This window comes from Drosophila bipectinata, chromosome 3R (assembly GCF_030179905.1).
Source record: "Drosophila bipectinata strain 14024-0381.07 chromosome 3R, DbipHiC1v2, whole genome shotgun sequence".
Classification (NCBI taxonomy): Eukaryota; Metazoa; Arthropoda; class Insecta; order Diptera; family Drosophilidae; genus Drosophila; species Drosophila bipectinata.
The window spans coordinates 17,204,484-17,219,610 of NC_091739.1; the positions used below are offsets into that span (position 1 = coordinate 17,204,484).

At 40.7% G+C, this 15,127-nt stretch overlaps 4 protein-coding genes across 7 annotated transcripts; 3 read left to right on the forward strand and 1 right to left on the reverse strand.

The window, feature by feature from the left end:
• The first annotated feature begins 2,620 nt into the window (after window positions 1–2,620).
• alpha-Est1 (alpha-Esterase-1) lies at window positions 2,621–6,115 on the forward strand. The gene is made up of 3 exons (XM_017248980.3): window positions 2,621–3,047; window positions 3,688–4,154; window positions 4,808–6,115. The coding sequence occupies exons 1-3, from the start codon at window positions 3,001–3,003 to the stop codon at window positions 5,989–5,991; spliced, it is 1,698 nt and encodes a 565-aa protein (XP_017104469.2). The 5' UTR covers window positions 2,621–3,000; the 3' UTR covers window positions 5,992–6,115.
• A 627-nt stretch (window positions 6,116–6,742) lies between these two features.
• Window positions 6,743–9,315, reverse strand: alpha-Est2 (alpha-Esterase-2). 2 transcript variants are annotated; one of them, XM_017248978.3, is made up of 3 exons: window positions 9,031–9,315; window positions 8,408–8,874; window positions 6,743–8,053 (listed from the first exon to the last, which is right to left on the reverse strand). In XM_017248978.3, the coding sequence occupies exons 1-3, from the start codon at window positions 9,075–9,077 to the stop codon at window positions 6,867–6,869; spliced, it is 1,701 nt and encodes a 566-aa protein (XP_017104467.2). In that variant the 5' UTR covers window positions 9,078–9,315; the 3' UTR covers window positions 6,743–6,866. The 2 variants fall into 2 exon arrangements, with proteins under 2 accessions (XP_017104467.2, XP_070137288.1); XM_070281187.1 differs by lacking the exons at window positions 8,408–8,874; window positions 9,031–9,315 and adding an exon at window positions 8,112–8,237.
• Window positions 9,316–10,186: 871 nt separating this feature from the next.
• Window positions 10,187–12,519, forward strand: alpha-Est3 (alpha-Esterase-3). 3 transcript variants are annotated; one of them, XR_011443185.1, is made up of 3 exons: window positions 10,187–10,672; window positions 10,738–10,933; window positions 11,012–11,153. XR_011443185.1 is itself a non-coding variant. In XM_017249266.3 (3 exons), the coding sequence occupies exons 1-3, from the start codon at window positions 10,358–10,360 to the stop codon at window positions 12,419–12,421; spliced, it is 1,668 nt and encodes a 555-aa protein (XP_017104755.2). In that variant the 5' UTR covers window positions 10,199–10,357; the 3' UTR covers window positions 12,422–12,519. The 3 variants fall into 3 exon arrangements, 2 of the variants coding, with proteins under 2 accessions (XP_017104755.2, XP_070137467.1); XM_017249266.3 differs by lacking the exon at window positions 10,738–10,933 and adding an exon at window positions 11,966–12,519 and having other exon boundaries at window positions 10,199–10,672; window positions 11,012–11,908; XM_070281366.1 differs by lacking the exon at window positions 10,187–10,672 and adding an exon at window positions 11,966–12,519 and having other exon boundaries at window positions 10,815–10,933; window positions 11,012–11,908.
• A 174-nt stretch (window positions 12,520–12,693) lies between these two features.
• LOC108130334 (esterase B1-like) lies at window positions 12,694–15,118 on the forward strand. Its single transcript, XM_017248731.3, has 4 exons — window positions 12,694–13,009; window positions 13,070–13,346; window positions 13,407–13,557; window positions 13,636–15,118. Exons 1-4 carry the CDS (start codon window positions 12,996–12,998, stop codon window positions 14,820–14,822), a joined length of 1,629 nt encoding a protein of 542 aa, XP_017104220.2. The 5' UTR covers window positions 12,694–12,995; the 3' UTR covers window positions 14,823–15,118.
• The last annotated feature ends 9 nt before the right edge of the window (window positions 15,119–15,127 follow it).

The following is a 15,127-nucleotide window of genomic DNA, read 5'->3' on the forward strand; positions in this document are numbered from 1 at the left end:
GAGGCCCTAGGGCGACAGTTTCATAATTACTCATTTTGCTTTTTAACCAAATTACGTTGTGAGAAATGGCAAAGCTGAATGCGAAACCGTTTTCGGGTTTTTATAGTAACCTTTCTGATTTTATTTTCAGTAGCTCGTACTTAATTTACCCTTTTTGTTCAAGGGTTGATAAGATTTTCAATTGTTTTTGGGGTTTTCTTGCCTTTTTATGACGTGTTTAATTAAATAGCCCTTTTAAAGAACTGCCTATAAATGGGTTATTTAAAAATGGAAATAATTTGTAGTCATTTCCTATAAAAAATTGACTAATGGTTGTTTTCATTAATAAAAAAAATCAATGCAAGCACGTGGCCATTAAATTAAAACTTGTTTTACAAAAAAAATGACACAATAAAAATGAAAAGTTAAAACCATTTTCCCAAGACGCCTCCTACTTTAAAATTATACCAAGAAGAGGACATAATTTTTTGACGCATAAAAATTTGTCTGCATTTTAAATTCAGAATAGTTGAGGTCCACAAGGGTAGGACAAATCCCTTTGGGGGCAGTAAGCAAGCCAGGCCAAAAGGAAACAAATGTGATCCCAAGAAATGAAACTTTCTAGCCGGACCCAACGAAAAATATTGCTATGCACTGCGGCGGGTTGGTCCTTTTATGGACTTTGATTTTATGACTACTGCATATTAAGGAAAACATGAAGGTGGAGCCTTGGCGCCTGTTCGTGGAAACTCCGCTGCCTAAAATGTTCCCATTTCCATTCCGGCCTGTCAGCTGCTGCGGCACTTTCAATTAACCCTTTTGACATTGAATTCACTTGATACCGGAAGAGCTGCTCCCATAGGCTTAAATCAAGATTAGAATTCTTGAAATTTAAGACCACATCCCACTCCCTTAAGTAACCGACCCTCTCTGCAATATAATTTAATAAGCCCTCATGTAACCAGCTTGTGGGACTCGACTTCTCCTCTCTCCGAAGCGGATGCCTCTGTTTTAAGCCTATAATTTACAATGTTTCGGCTCGTCTTGACTTTGCGTAACCCTTCTTCGGGTTCCAAGGAAAGGAAAAAAATTAGCATTTCTCCGCCGTCGCTTACGATTTTCGGTGAGCATTTTTTAACTGGAAATTAAAGTGCGCGCAAGTGTAATTAAGTAGCTGCTCAAGTTATACGAGCAATCCCTTTCTTGGCCATTTCTCACCAGGCCAGTCGACTGTAAATGGGTTAAACTCTTGGGATTTATGACAATTTTTTAATTAGTTGACTGTGCCGCCCCTCGCCTTTCGATTTTGAATTCTGGCAACAAAATTAATCAAAATCGTTTATGCGTGAATTCATAATTTTGTATGGCCCCCTTGATTGCATACTAAAGCTGTATTTCTATTTTGCAAATTCATATGAAAATTTTATAACTTTGACACATTGTTTGCAATTTTCCCCATAAAAGTTGAAGCATTTCATTTTCAGTTTCTCAAAAGTTTTGCCGAATATTTTGCTCACACAAACTCCTAGCCACTGATCGAAAATTGACAATACGTCGAAAAAGTTTGCAACAATCAAACATAATTATCTCAAAAGTTACCCAATGTCGTTTTGAATTCGGTAACATTCGGTTTTAGAAATTCATTTACGAATTATGACCCGTTGTGACGTTTAGGGAAAAATAAATTGTAATAATTATATAAAAATTGTAAGATATTTTGAGCTCATATATTAAATTTTTTTATTGATGTATAAGTATGGTTGGCACTAACGTTAGGCTAAGTTTTTATAAGCTATCTGTCTTATGCTTAGACTTTGTCACATTTATACCTTTCATTATTAATACCGCGTTATACCTCAATACAGCTCTAGAAAAATGTGTAAAACAACAAATCACAAACAAATACGATTTTGTAAACATTTTCAAAGGAAAATAATTTGACTCGTAATAAACAAAAAGCTTTGATAAACAATCTGTGGAATGTCAGTTTTTTTATTAGGTACAGCTTAACCACATGAATTATTATAAGGGTAAAAATTCTCGATCACATTGTTTTTAAAATATACTGTTTTATGTAGACTTTTCAAAACTTTCACTTAGTTTTTTTATAGTTATAGTGCACTGACCTGACTGACAGATATTTCTGTAAAAGTTTCACTTTCCACAAGTGTACTATTTTACTTTTATAAAAAAGATACGATTTTTAAGATTAAAGCGGACTAAAATTGTAAATCTCTTTCCTGGGTTTACTCAAACTTTAGACTACTATGTCTGTTGAATGAAGCCATTAAAAAACAGACAAAAAATATTAAAAGGTTTTTAGATGGGCTTCAGGCGGCCACACTGCAAGGTCGTCGATTCTCGATAGAGTTGCATTTAAAATAGATATCGATCAACTGGAGTTAACAGTGCAAGTTTAGCGGGTAGCTTAAATTTGAAATAATAACTGAAAAGTACCTTATGCTGGACAATAATTTTTTTTCACGACCCATTATGATATTACCGAAGTCCAGTTCGGTAGCCACAGCCTGAACTATAACCCCGATCGTTAATGAGTTATAGCCTGCTTGGGACTGATCTCAAAGATAAGTATGAAATTCAGACTTTTAGCCAGATGCGAGAGCAGTGAGCGGAGCGTTAAAAAGCAATTACACACGACCGGCGAAACAGCTGTCTTCGGTCTGTGTTCAGAGCTCTCCGCTTATCAGTCCCGATGTTCTACTTCCCCGGGCCATATGTTTCGCACCGCCAACAACAACACCAACCCATCGTCGATAAGCAGCGAGCGTGATTAAAGCCGCAACTGAATTGGGGCTGCTGTGGGGCTTGCTTGCACCGCACCGCCACTCGAACTGATAGATCCGATTCTACGTTCTCGGTGTTCCAGTGCCCAGTCAGTTGTTCCTCGTCGATCGCCACCGGCGGAAGTGTTGGCGATCGCAATCGGTCATCGCATCAAAACTACATATATACTGACTTGATCTACTTGAATAGAGGAGGAGGAAGTACCACCCACTGACCATGGAGATAAAAGTGGGCGTGGGCGATTTGCTCAAAATGGGCACCAAGTAGGTTTTATTACAGAAAAATCACCCCCTTGTGGGAAACTGATAGTAGAGTGCGTGACAACTATTTTTAAATGTACGTTCCAATCGATTAGATTTGTTTTGAGATTATAGTAATCACAAATAATTTTCTGTTTATGTCACTATTATTTCAAAGTTAATACGTGTTTTATTTTGACAGTTACATTGTTAAATGGACCAACAATTTAATTTTAATTGAATTTCTTTTGAAAATGTTCTTTAAAATGTATTAAGGTAGTGTTTATACGTTACTCTGAGCCAATTTTCACTGTACTCAATTGATGCCTTTGAGTACACATCTCCTTTTGATAAGATAAGAACAGCTCATTAATAACCTCGTACATTTTTCACTCAATCGCATTCGTTCAACTTAAAAACACTGAGAAAAATTTAATAATATGATGTAAACAGAATTTTTCACACAAAAATATAATGATAATTTTTCTAAAAAGTGTTTTATCTTAAACTATTGTTTACAATTATACTATGAATAGTTAGAATAGTATGTTCGTTACAAAAGGTTAAAGTATTTATGTTACAACTATTTATAAACAAATAAGTTGTAATACCCACATTTATTTTAATTAATCATTGTGATACTAATAATTTTATTTCCCCACAGACTCATTGGACACAAGATAGTGCAGTACCGACTGGGCACCAAGCAAACAAAGGTGGTCTGCACCCGGGATGGACAGCTGCGAGGTATTCGTCGCCGGACTCTCTATGATGAAGATCTGTATTACTCATTTGAGGGCATACCTTTTGCCCAACCGCCGGTAGGGGAACTACGTTTCCGAGCCCCTCAATTGCCACGTCCCTGGACAGGAGTGAGAGATTGCACCTATCCCAGGGCCAAGCCTATGCAGAAGCACTTCGTTCTGAGCATAGTCGAGGGCAGCGAGGATTGCCTGTACTTGAATGTGTACTCAAAACGCCTAAAATCGGATAAACCCCTACCCGTCATCGTTTGGATATATGGCGGTGGTTTTCAGTTCGGCGAAGCTAGTCGGGACATGTACAGTCCGGATTACTTTATGAAGCAGGACGTGGTTGTGGTCACATTCAACTACAGAGTGGGTGTCCTAGGTATGTGGTTTCTCCTTTAAATTTTAAACAGTATTGATCCTCTCTCGCATAAAAAGATAAATGTAGTGGAGTTGGGATAAAACACTTAGCTACTAGTAGATTTTGTCTTAAAATCTTAACCTACTTCTGAGGTCTTAGGTCAGTTACTTAACAATTGTGAAACACCTTTATTTTTTGTATGTCTAAAATACTCAGCTAGTAGTTATTACTTTGCTCATATTCTCAACCTTCTTCTGAGTTCTTAGGTCAGTTGATCAAAAATTAAAAAAGCTGATTAGGTCGTAGGTCAGTTATATAGCTGTATAGAAGTGTGATATTCTCAAAAACTTGGATGAGTGACACTAAAATAATATATGTACTAAAATTACATGCTGCGTTAACATGCCATTCCATGTCAATAACAATAGGAAACAATTCGCACACGATGATTAAATTGCACATTAATTCCACATTTCTGGTTTTGAAGTATGTAATATAAGCCATTTTTCACTTAATCTATTATTAATGTATAAACCGGGCCTTACATCTTAACCGCATTCTATTATAAAATGTATTAGTTATCTTTTTTAAAGACTTTAGACTATAGAGCTTAGATAATATTCAAAGTCGTAGGTGCTGCCTTTATTTTCTTATTAATTTTTATTTTATTTCAGGATTCTTAAGTCTCTTGGATCGCGACCTGGATGTGCCGGGGAATGCCGGTCTAAAGGACCAGGTGATGGCTCTACGCTGGATTAGTCAAAACATATCACAATTCAACGGGGATCCCCAAAACATCACCCTGATGGGTGAGAGTGCTGGTGCTGCCTCCGTCCATGCGATGATGATTACGGAGCAGACCAGGGGCCTCTTCCACAAGGCCATCATGCAGTCGGGGTCGATGTACAGCGAATGGGCGAATGAACCAAGAGGTCTATGGGCATTCCGACTGGCATCCCTCCTCGGTTACGACGGCAGCGAGAACGAGAAAGAGGTTTTTCGGTTTCTTCAAAAGGCCTCCGCCTCCGATATGGCCAGCCAGAGCGTGGCTCTTATCTCAAAGGAGGAACAACGAAACTATGTGCTCTTCCCATTCACCCCCGTGGTGGAACCCTACCTCACCAATGACTGTGTATTTCCTCGCTCATATCGGGAGATGCTACCGGCTGCGTGGGGCAATGACTTGCCTCTGATCTTGGGCGCCAACTCTTTTGAGGGTCTGTTCTCCTACCAGGCCATATTGCACGACGAGGAGCACATGCTGAGCGCCTTTGAGGCCCTCATTCCACCTGAAATCAGGGAGAGGCGTTCGCAGGCGGAAATCAAGGATCTGATGCGCCAGTTCAAGAAAGACAACTTCGATGACGCCACCAGGGGACGCATGGAGTTCAATGAGTGCCTGCAAATCCTTTCGATTAAACACTTCTGGCATGGCATTCACCGTACTGTCCTGGGACGCCATCGATACGCACCTACAACTCCCACATTTTTGTACCGCTTTGATATGGACTCGCCGCATTTTAACCACTTCCGGCAATTGTTGTGCGGCAAGCATGTCCGAGGAGTGTGCCACGCCGACGATGTATCTTACCTTTTTTACCATATCCTGGCATCCAAGATAGATAAGTCCTCGATAGAGTACCAAACGATCGAGCGGATGGTGGGCATGTGGGTGTCCTTCGCCCGTAATGACAATCCCAACTGCCCGAAAATTGCCCCGATAACGTGGGATGCCCTGGAGGCAGAGGGTCCACAAAGATGCCTTAACATTGGGAAAACTTTGCACTTTATTGACTTGCCAGAATCAAAGCAGATTCGCTTTTGGGATAGGCTTTACGATAAACACGACTTGGTCTAAACAAACTTATATTTTTAGTCATAATACCAAAGGAAACTAACTAAGGTTTAACTGGACTTGCTAGAGGAATAACAGTTGGGAAACAAATTTGAAAACAACAAAACGTTGCAATAAATGAAAAAATTATAAGTCACTACAATTATAATTTTTTGATGGTTTTACTTTACTCTATATAAGCAAACAGGTTTAAATGCATATATTTAACAATTAGGTAGATGCATTTCGTCAGTGCCAGGTAGCTTTCCATATAGGCACCTTAAACATGAACCTCATGGTGACTCGTTGCTTATTTTATACAATTTGCGATAAGTGGCAGCGGCAATTAATATAATCATGTTGATTAAATGGGCTAGTAACGATGAGTTTCAAAAAAATTAATAGGCAAAGGTTGAACCCTTACATAGCAAAATATAGATACAAATATTAATAAAATTTCGGGTAAACTTTATTAAATATCACAGAGAACAGTAGTCCACAGAGGATTCGAACAAAATCCCTTAGTGTTATATATTTCTTGAACAACATCCCTTAGTGTTATATATTACTTGGGGATGTGTAGCAAAAATCTTGCCATACTTAGAATATTCATTCTAAGATTAAAACAGCAACACTAAAAATAGAAATGTTTTCACCGAGTTCTTTTTTAGAGCCAACCTAAAAAATACAATTATCACTATGTTCTATTTATATAAAAACAAATGCTTGAGCAAAGATTTTTTATTTTTTTTTTCATATTAAAATTTTTTTATTAGTTGTTTATATTTTAAACTATAAATTTTGTACAAGTCATATATATGTAAAAACCTTATCCTAAATACGTATATAAAGTATTCGTTCTTTGGTGTCTGCAGGGCATTAAGCATCTACGTTTTTGACTAGATAAGGGACCCTTTTGGGTAAAAACTATCCCACACGGTCAGCGACTCAAACTCTGGCAGTTCCCGCATTTCCAAGTTATGGCTTATATTGAAACACTTTTCAGTGCCATTTTCTTTTGCTCCGATAGGTTCCCACGTGGCGGATTTAATTTCCGGACAGTTGGGATCTCCATTGGCGGCGAATGATGTCCACATGCCCACCATCCTCTCAATGGTTTTGTACTCCATCGAGGACTTTTCCAGCTTGGAGGCAATAATATTGTAGAACTGGTAGGATAATTCGTCGGCATGGGATACTCCCCGAACATGAGCATCGCACACTAGTCCTCGGAATTGGTTGAAGTACGGGGAATCAAAGTCGAAGCGGTACAAATATGTGGGTGTCCCAGCAGCATAGGTCTGGCGAGCGAGAACCAATCGGTGCATATCGTGCCAGATCTGGCGATGGGAAAATATATTCAAGGCCTCGAAGAAGTCCATCGATTCCTGCAGCTCGTTGTTGAAGTAGACCTTCTTAAGACGCCGCACTAGGAGATCCCGCTCCTCCTGGGTGCAGGCTTCGCTCACTTCCCTCGGCAGGATGTTGTGGAAGTTTTTCAAGACCCATGGGTCATTCTTAACCAGCTGATACGAGAACAGCCCTTCAAACGAGTTTCCGCCCATTATGATGGGTATGTCATTACCCCAAGCGCTGGCCAAAATTTCTTTATGTTTTTTCGGTACAACACAATGAGAGCTCTCATACGGCTCTACCACGGGACCAAAAGCAAAGAGCTGGAAGTTCCGCATCTCGTCCTGTGTAATGATGTCCTGGTCGATATTCGCAATCTGTCGGGCGGGGGCTTTGCTCAGAAAACGCAGCACGTCGGCATCTTTCTCGCTTCCCTTATAGCCCATACGCTGGGCCAGACGGAAGGCCCAGTTGCGATCCGGACTGTCTGCCCATTCACTGAGGGCACATCCGGATTGCATGATAGCCTTGTGAAAGAGTCCACGCGTCTGCTCCGTGGTCATCATTACGTGGACAGAAGCTGCTCCAGCACTCTCCCCCATGATGGTGATGTTGTTTGGATCGCCGTTAAAGTTGGCAATGTTCTGGCTGATCCAGCGTAGAGCTTGGACCTGATCCTTGAGTCCTGCATTACCAGGCACATCCAGGTTAGGATCACTTAGGCTTAGGAAGCCTGTAAGATAAAATATTTGATTAATAGTTAAAATATTTCATAATAGCTTACAGCTTACAAAATAGTTTGCAGTGTTTGCACTTTTCTGCTCCTATCAGCTTACTTTATTAATTGAGCATTCAAATAATTTATTAAATTTCCGCGTAGTTGCGGAACTGTTCTTAGTTTGCATATTTTTTTATAAAATGTATACATTCTAATTAAGACGTTATCATATCACTCTACGTTTTTCCCAGCTCTTATCGTCTAGGAAACAAACAAAAAGCTACTACGAAGTGTTACGAGACAAATGGTATAATTAAAATGCACTTAAAGACACATCAAATCTTATGTTAAAGGTTTCAAGGTACTTACCCAAGGCACCGAGTCGGTAGTTGATGCAGACGAAGACTACTGGCTGCTTCATGAAGTAGTCAGGACTGTAGATGTCTCTGGAGGCTTCACCTTTCTGGAAGCCCCCACCATAGATCCAAACAATCACAGGTAGGGGTTTCTTCGATTCGAGGTCCTTCACGTATATATTCAGGTGCAGGCAATTCTCACTGCCTTCGACGATGCTGAGAACTATGTTCCTTTGCAAAGGCTTTGCCCGGTAGGTTGTACAGTCGAGGATTCCCTGCCACGGCTCCGGCGGTTGGGGGGCTCGGAACCGGAGCTCTCCTACCGGGGGTTTTGCGTAAGGAATTCCCTCGAAGGCGAAGTACAGTTCTCCGTCGTAGACGGTCTTCCTCTGGAGTCCCCGCACCTGGCCGAACTTGGTGTCCAGCACGAGCGTGTTACCTGTGGACAGGCGATACTGCTGAAGCTTGTGGCCCACCAACCTGGGTGAGACATTACGGATCAGAGTGGTTACCAGACAGACACACAATCGGCGACCGGCGATAAGGACTGTAAGTCGCCTGTAGGGTGGTCCGAAGTCAACGATGACCAAATCCTGACCTTAGCACCGTACTTTTGGACCCCTGTTTAGTACTTACTTGGCACCTATCTTGATCAATTTTGGCCATCCCAATTGTACTTCCATATTTTGTATTTTTTGTTTGTTTGGTTTTTAGACTAATGTGATTTTATAATTTATTCTCAGTTTGAAGTAACGAAATCGAGTGTTTTTTCCGAATAGATCCCAAGTTTATTTCAAATTGTACCCTACGAAGTTTACCGTGCGACTGATCGAAATCTAAGACCCACAGCCCCTTAAATCAGGAGCGTCGCCGCTGCCGCACGTGAAAGTTTTATGCACACTGGTACATACATATATTCGGCTATTTGTGAAATGCTTGTTCTCTGACCTAAACAGTGTGGGCTGAAAATATATACCAAACTAATTTGATTAAATTTTTTGTGCAAATACACACATATGAAAATGTACATATGAATATCGCATATTATTTTTTTTTTTATATTAAATTACTTCCTGTAATATCGCATATTACAATTAAGGTTATATTCTATGGAGTTGTCCTTTAATAAATAATTTGAGCAAACTTAGTTTTTTGGTGTTTTATCATATTATTTTAAAATAATTTTAAAGGAAAAGAAGTATTTAATTTTAACGGCTACATATTTAAGGGATTTTTTGTGTACATTATACCTTTCCCTCTTTTTATTCTCGGACTTTTCAAGATATGTTGCATAAAAGTTTAAGCATTTTTGGTTTTCTGACCTTTTTGTATGACCGGATCTGTTTCTTGGGGACGGTGCATCACATTTTTAGTATTCATTCGCATTATGGTGAGTGAAGTGCGCAATGAAAAATTGCTTGCGCCCCACCAAGAGCTTTTACATCACAACACTGGCAAGCTTTTTGATATTTCATCAATGAACTGTCTGAATAACATAAAATAGATTAATATCTTTCCTAGTTGCAAATATCACTACTTTGATAAATACAGAAGTCTTTCAGTACCAGAATTAATTTATAAATTATTTGATATCGTTGCACACCTAACAAATAATAAATGCGATCTACATGATTCAAATAGTTAACCCGCTCTTAACATTTTGTGATGCATCCCTCGCTTCCGCTGTTAAGAGATCGTCGCCAAAATAGACGTTGAGCTTTCGATAACAACACAATTGATAATAACAAACCAAAATGCAGAGGCACAAAAACAATAAAACTACAACTTTAAAAAGCACAGACGCTGTGACATAAAAAGCAACGGAAGCAAACTTAAAATCAGCTGTCTCAGAAAATTTGTTGTTTTATTTGGTTTTGGCGTCACCTTGATTGCGCGATAAAAAGTGTTTTAAATGGTCTTCCAGATTAAAAGCGCGGATTGTGCGGACAGTTGATCGTTGGACATGGCGCTGGCAGGTCACAGGATTCAGGGTTTATCCGATGAAAGCCTTGACAACCGGGTGGAAACCAGCACGGGACCGGTTCAAGGTCAGTCCTGCACCGGAATCTACGGAGACGAATACGTTAGCTTTGAGGGAATCCCGTACGCCCAGCCGCCGGTGGGCCCTCTCAGGTTCAAGGCACCCCAACCAGTGAAGCCGTGGACCACTCCCCTTGACTGCTCCAAGCCGGGAAACAAACCGCTGCAATTCAACCAATATACCAAGAAATTAGTCGGCTCTGAGGACTGCCTGTACCTGAATGTCTACGCCAAGGAGGTAATCCTGTCGATATACACATAAGTTCACTGTTAAAATTTGATATTTCACAAAAAATTTATCAGAAAACTTTATCAAGAACTGAGTCATATCGTAACCCTATCCGCCGCTCTGAGGGCCACAAAGCTTTAACCCAGCCATAAAAATAATTTATCAAACTAAAACTCAACGATATGTCTAGCATTTTTTGTAGAATAATAGAGTTAAGCATACGTTTGTATATTTTTAAAAATTTGAATGGAAATGTGAAAATTAACAGATGTTAGTTAATACTTTTTTTAATGAAATTGAATTCCAAGTGCCAAAGTGAACAATTTAATGATATTATTATATTTTCAGCTTAACTCGCCGACCCCCCTACCTATGGTTGTATACTTCTTTGGAGGTGGCTTTGAGAAAGGCGACCCCACGAAGGATCTACACAGCCCAGACTACTTTATGATGAAAAGAATGATCGTAGTTACTGTTTCCTATCGAGTGGGTCCACTGGGCTTCCTGAGCCTCAACGATCCAGCCGTGGGAGTGCCCGGTAACGCCGGACTTAAAGATCAGCTTTTGGCCATGAAATGGATATCCCAGAACGCCGCCGCCTTCAACGGGGACCCCAAAAACATAACCGCCTTTGGAGAGAGTGCCGGAGCAGCTTCCGTTCATTATTTGATGCTCAATCCTCAAGCGGAGGGACTCTTCCAAAAGGCCATCCTGCAGTCAGGCAATGTACTTTGCCCCTGGGCTCTGTGTCCACTGGAGAACTTGCCACATCGTCTGGCCTCCCATCTGGGAATGGAGACTGCCGAGCATGTGACAGATGCCATGGTACTGGACTACCTGCAGAATATTCCCGGAGAGTCCTTGGTTACGCCCTATCTGCTCAGTCCAACTGACCACCTCAACGACTGCGTGTTTCAGTTCGGACCAAAAGTGGAGCCGTACAAGACGGAACACTGCGTCCTGCCAAAGCATCCAAAGGATCTGCTAAGCTCGGCGTGGGGCAACCGCATTCCAGTGCTGATGAGTGGAACCTCCTTTGAGGGATTGCTTATGTTCGCCCGTGTCTCGTTGGCTCCGTACTTGCTTACTACCCTGAAAACTGAACCGGAACATATGCTTCCGCTGGATTTAAAGCGAAATATGCCTCAGGCCTTGGCCCGCAACTTGGGACAACGCCTGAAGGAAATACATTTCGGAAACACTGAGATATCGATGTCACCAGAGGCACTTGTGGCCTATTGCGAGGTAACTCCCTGTGGTTTATCAATAATTGAAATTCCTATTGAAATATTTATCTTTTAGTACGCCAGTTACAAGGTCTTCTGGCTTCCCATTCTTCGGGTTGTAAGGTCGCGACTTAAAAGTTCAAAGGCGCCTACGTACCTATACCGCTTCGATTTCGATTCGCCCACCTTTAATCACCAGCGGTTACTGTACTGCGGGGACAAGCTGCGAGGAGTGGCTCACGTTGATGACCACTCGTATCTATGGTACGGGGAGTTCTCCTGGAAGCTAGACAGAAACACGCCCGAGTTCCTGACCATCGAGCGCATGATCGACATGCTATTCAACTTTGCCAGTGTCGGAAATCCAAACTGCGATCAAATCAAAGAGCAACTTCCACGAACCAAAGAGTGGAAGCCTTTGGACAGCAATTCAACTCTGGAGTGTCTAAACATTTCTGACAGAATTAAACTGGTGGAACTGCCGGAGCTCCAGAAGCTGAAAGTCTGGGAAAGCGTTATCCACTCAAAGTAGTCGAGAGCTAAATTTTTTCGTGAACAAAATTTAGAGGCTTTATAAACTGTTTGAAAGAGCGGACTCAATAAAAACCAACTTCTGTGGATTTTTACATACATGTGTATATTTAGATAATATTTTTTATAATTTAAATGTTATATACATAATATAATTTAATACAGAAATGGTGGTGTCCTAATTGACATACTTTAATAAATCATTATTGCTATTTAAAACAGAAAATTATTTCAAGGTCAGAACTCTTCTTTGTTATTTGAATGTCAACACTGTTCTTTCATTATTTTCGTAAACAAAACACTTTATTGAGGTCAAGCTTACGAGACAGAATATAATTGTAATTTATTTGAATAATCCAAATTAGAAATAGAGCATTCTTGCAGTACCTTCAAAAAATGTTTCGTATTGTTTTGGTTTTGTTTATTGCGAACAATGTTTGAGTTACGTGAGCGATCCGTGTTAATCGAACTTGATAAGCCGCGGCTATCTTAATATAGTCCATTGATTATGGTCCCCCAAAAGGTTTTTCGTAAATTTGCCCTCAGTCTTTGCTTCGGGCAGCTGGGGAACGAAGATGACGGACGACTAGTGAGTTTTTTGGATGGAATAACCCGTATTTTTATACCCAATTTATGTCCTACATTTTAGTAAAGAGAAATCACCTGTAATACAGACAACTCATGGAAAAGTTCGCGGCACGGTGTTGAAACCTTTATACGATGAACTATTTTATGCCTTCGATGGCATTCCATATGCAGTTCCACCGCTAGGAACTTTAAGATTTAAGGAGCCCCATGACATAAAGCCCTGGTATGGAATCCGGGACTGCTCCAAGCCCCAGAGCAAGTGCCTCCAAGTGAGCAGCTACACAAAGCTGGTTGAAGGCTCCGAGGATTGTCTGTACTTGAATATATCTGTGAAAAAAGTGAGTTTAAACTTTAAACACATATTTAAGTACAATACTAAGTACTGATAAACTTGGCAGCTGATTAGTGAAAAGCCTTTGCCTATAATGGTTTACATTCACGGTGGAGGTTACAAGGGAGGCGACTCCTCTAGACGAGCTTGGGGTCCTGACTATTTTATGAAAGAGGATGTCATTTATATAAGCATTGGACATCGTCTGGGGCCCCTAGGTAAGCTTCAGATGAATTTAAAGATTACAATTTCAACCACATATATATATATTATAATTTTTAATTTCCCCTTTTAAGGTTTCCTAAGCTTTGCAGATAGCTCCTTGGAGATTCCTGGAAATGCAGGCCTTAAGGACATCGTTCTGGCTCTTCGTTGGATTAAGGCCAATGCATCTCGCTTTAATGGTGACCCTGAAAGGATAACTCTTTTTGGACACAGCTCAGGTAGCATGATTGTGCACCTCCTTCTGGTCAGTCCTCAGACGGAAGGACTCTTCCACAAGGCAATCCTTATGGCTGGCTATTCCATGGAGCTCAACCGATTGCCTAACATGGAATTCCGCCTGGCCAAGCATTTGGGCTACGAGGGCGAGAACATTAATGGACAAGTGTTGGATTATCTATCGAAAGCAGATCCAAACCTTCTAGTATCGGCTGATTTTTTTACGGCGGCGGAGAAATCAAAAGGATTTTTTATGCCTTTTGTACCCTGCGTGGAGAGTTATGCAACCCAAAATGCGGTTCTCCTTGGGGAACCCATTGACCTGCATCGTACTGCTTGGGGAAATCGGATTCCAATTATTCTGGGCGCCAATAGTGGAGAGGGTCTGGGAGTTTTTAATAATCTGAAAAAGAATCCAACTCAGCTTAAAGACTATCAAAGCAGTCCAGAGCGTGTTCTGCCCTCCACACTACGAAATCGTTGTGATCCTGGCAAACGACGACAGTTGGCCCAGCAGTTGTTGTCCCACTTTTGTGAAGTCCATGGCCACCAGCTAACAATGGAGTATCTTCAAAATCTGGATAGTCTGTTCACTCACAATATGGTCCACTCTATGGACCGTGTGATCCAATCTAGGCTGGCTTACGGAAAGGGGCCTACATATCTGTACCGCTTCGATTTCGACTCACCGGACTTTAATTTCTACCGTATTCGATACGGGGGAAAGGAGGTACGAGGTGTTGGCCATGTGGACGAGCTGGGGTACATCTTCGTTATCCCAGCCACATTTAAACTGGATCAGTCACGCCCGGAGTTTACCGCCATTCGTCGTATGGTGGCTATGTGGGTTTCATTTGCTGCTACCTCTGATCCAAATGCGGACATAACCAAGCCTCTGGTACAGTGGACACCAGTTACTCGATTCGGGACTCGGATGCTGCTCAATATTAGCGAGGATTTAAAGTTTATTCCGCAACCAGAGTATTCACAACTTAAGTTCTATGAGCGCTTGTTCGTGCAAGCTGAAGTGCCTTTATTTTAGCCATTTTTGGTGTGGATCGATTTTATGCAACTCACGAAAAGCAAAAATAATGTTTTTTATGAACGATAAGATAGTGACGATAATTTAAAAAACCAAACAAAAGTGAAAACAAGATTACCCACCAGCAAACTGTTTTAATCTCTTTTTCCATTAAGATTACATCTCCTTATCTATGAAATTAATTTTTTTTTATTCCAATGTGTGCTTAAAATAAAGTTTTGCCTTTTATTTTTTCTATATGTTTCACAAAAGGCATTCAAATAAAGAAATAAATGCAAATATTTCCATAAATTGACTCTGGACCA

Coding starts and splice junctions, on each gene's coding strand:
- alpha-Est1 (XM_017248980.3), top strand. CDS start 3,001: ATGGAGATAAAAGTGGGCGTGGGCGATTTGCTCAAAATGGGCACCAA. Junction 3,048..3,687: donor TTGCTCAAAATGGGCACCAA/GTAGGTTTTATT, acceptor ATTTCCCCACAG/ACTCATTGGACACAAGATAG. Junction 4,155..4,807: donor CTACAGAGTGGGTGTCCTAG/GTATGTGGTTTC, acceptor ATTTTATTTCAG/GATTCTTAAGTCTCTTGGAT.
- alpha-Est2 (XM_017248978.3), bottom strand. CDS start 9,077: ATGGAAGTACAATTGGGATGGCCAAAATTGATCAAGATAGGTGCCAA. Junction 8,875..9,030: donor TTGATCAAGATAGGTGCCAA/GTAAGTACTAAA, acceptor TGTCTCACCCAG/GTTGGTGGGCCACAAGCTTC. Junction 8,054..8,407: donor CTACCGACTCGGTGCCTTGG/GTAAGTACCTTG, acceptor TTTATCTTACAG/GCTTCCTAAGCCTAAGTGAT.
- alpha-Est3 (XM_017249266.3), top strand. CDS start 10,358: ATGGCGCTGGCAGGTCACAGGATTCAGGGTTTATCCGATGAAAGCCTT. Junction 10,673..11,011: donor TGAATGTCTACGCCAAGGAG/GTAATCCTGTCG, acceptor TTATATTTTCAG/CTTAACTCGCCGACCCCCCT. Junction 11,909..11,965: donor CACTTGTGGCCTATTGCGAG/GTAACTCCCTGT, acceptor TTTATCTTTTAG/TACGCCAGTTACAAGGTCTT.
- LOC108130334 (XM_017248731.3), top strand. Junction 13,347..13,406: donor TGAATATATCTGTGAAAAAA/GTGAGTTTAAAC, acceptor TAAACTTGGCAG/CTGATTAGTGAAAAGCCTTT. Junction 13,558..13,635: donor ACATCGTCTGGGGCCCCTAG/GTAAGCTTCAGA, acceptor TCCCCTTTTAAG/GTTTCCTAAGCTTTGCAGAT.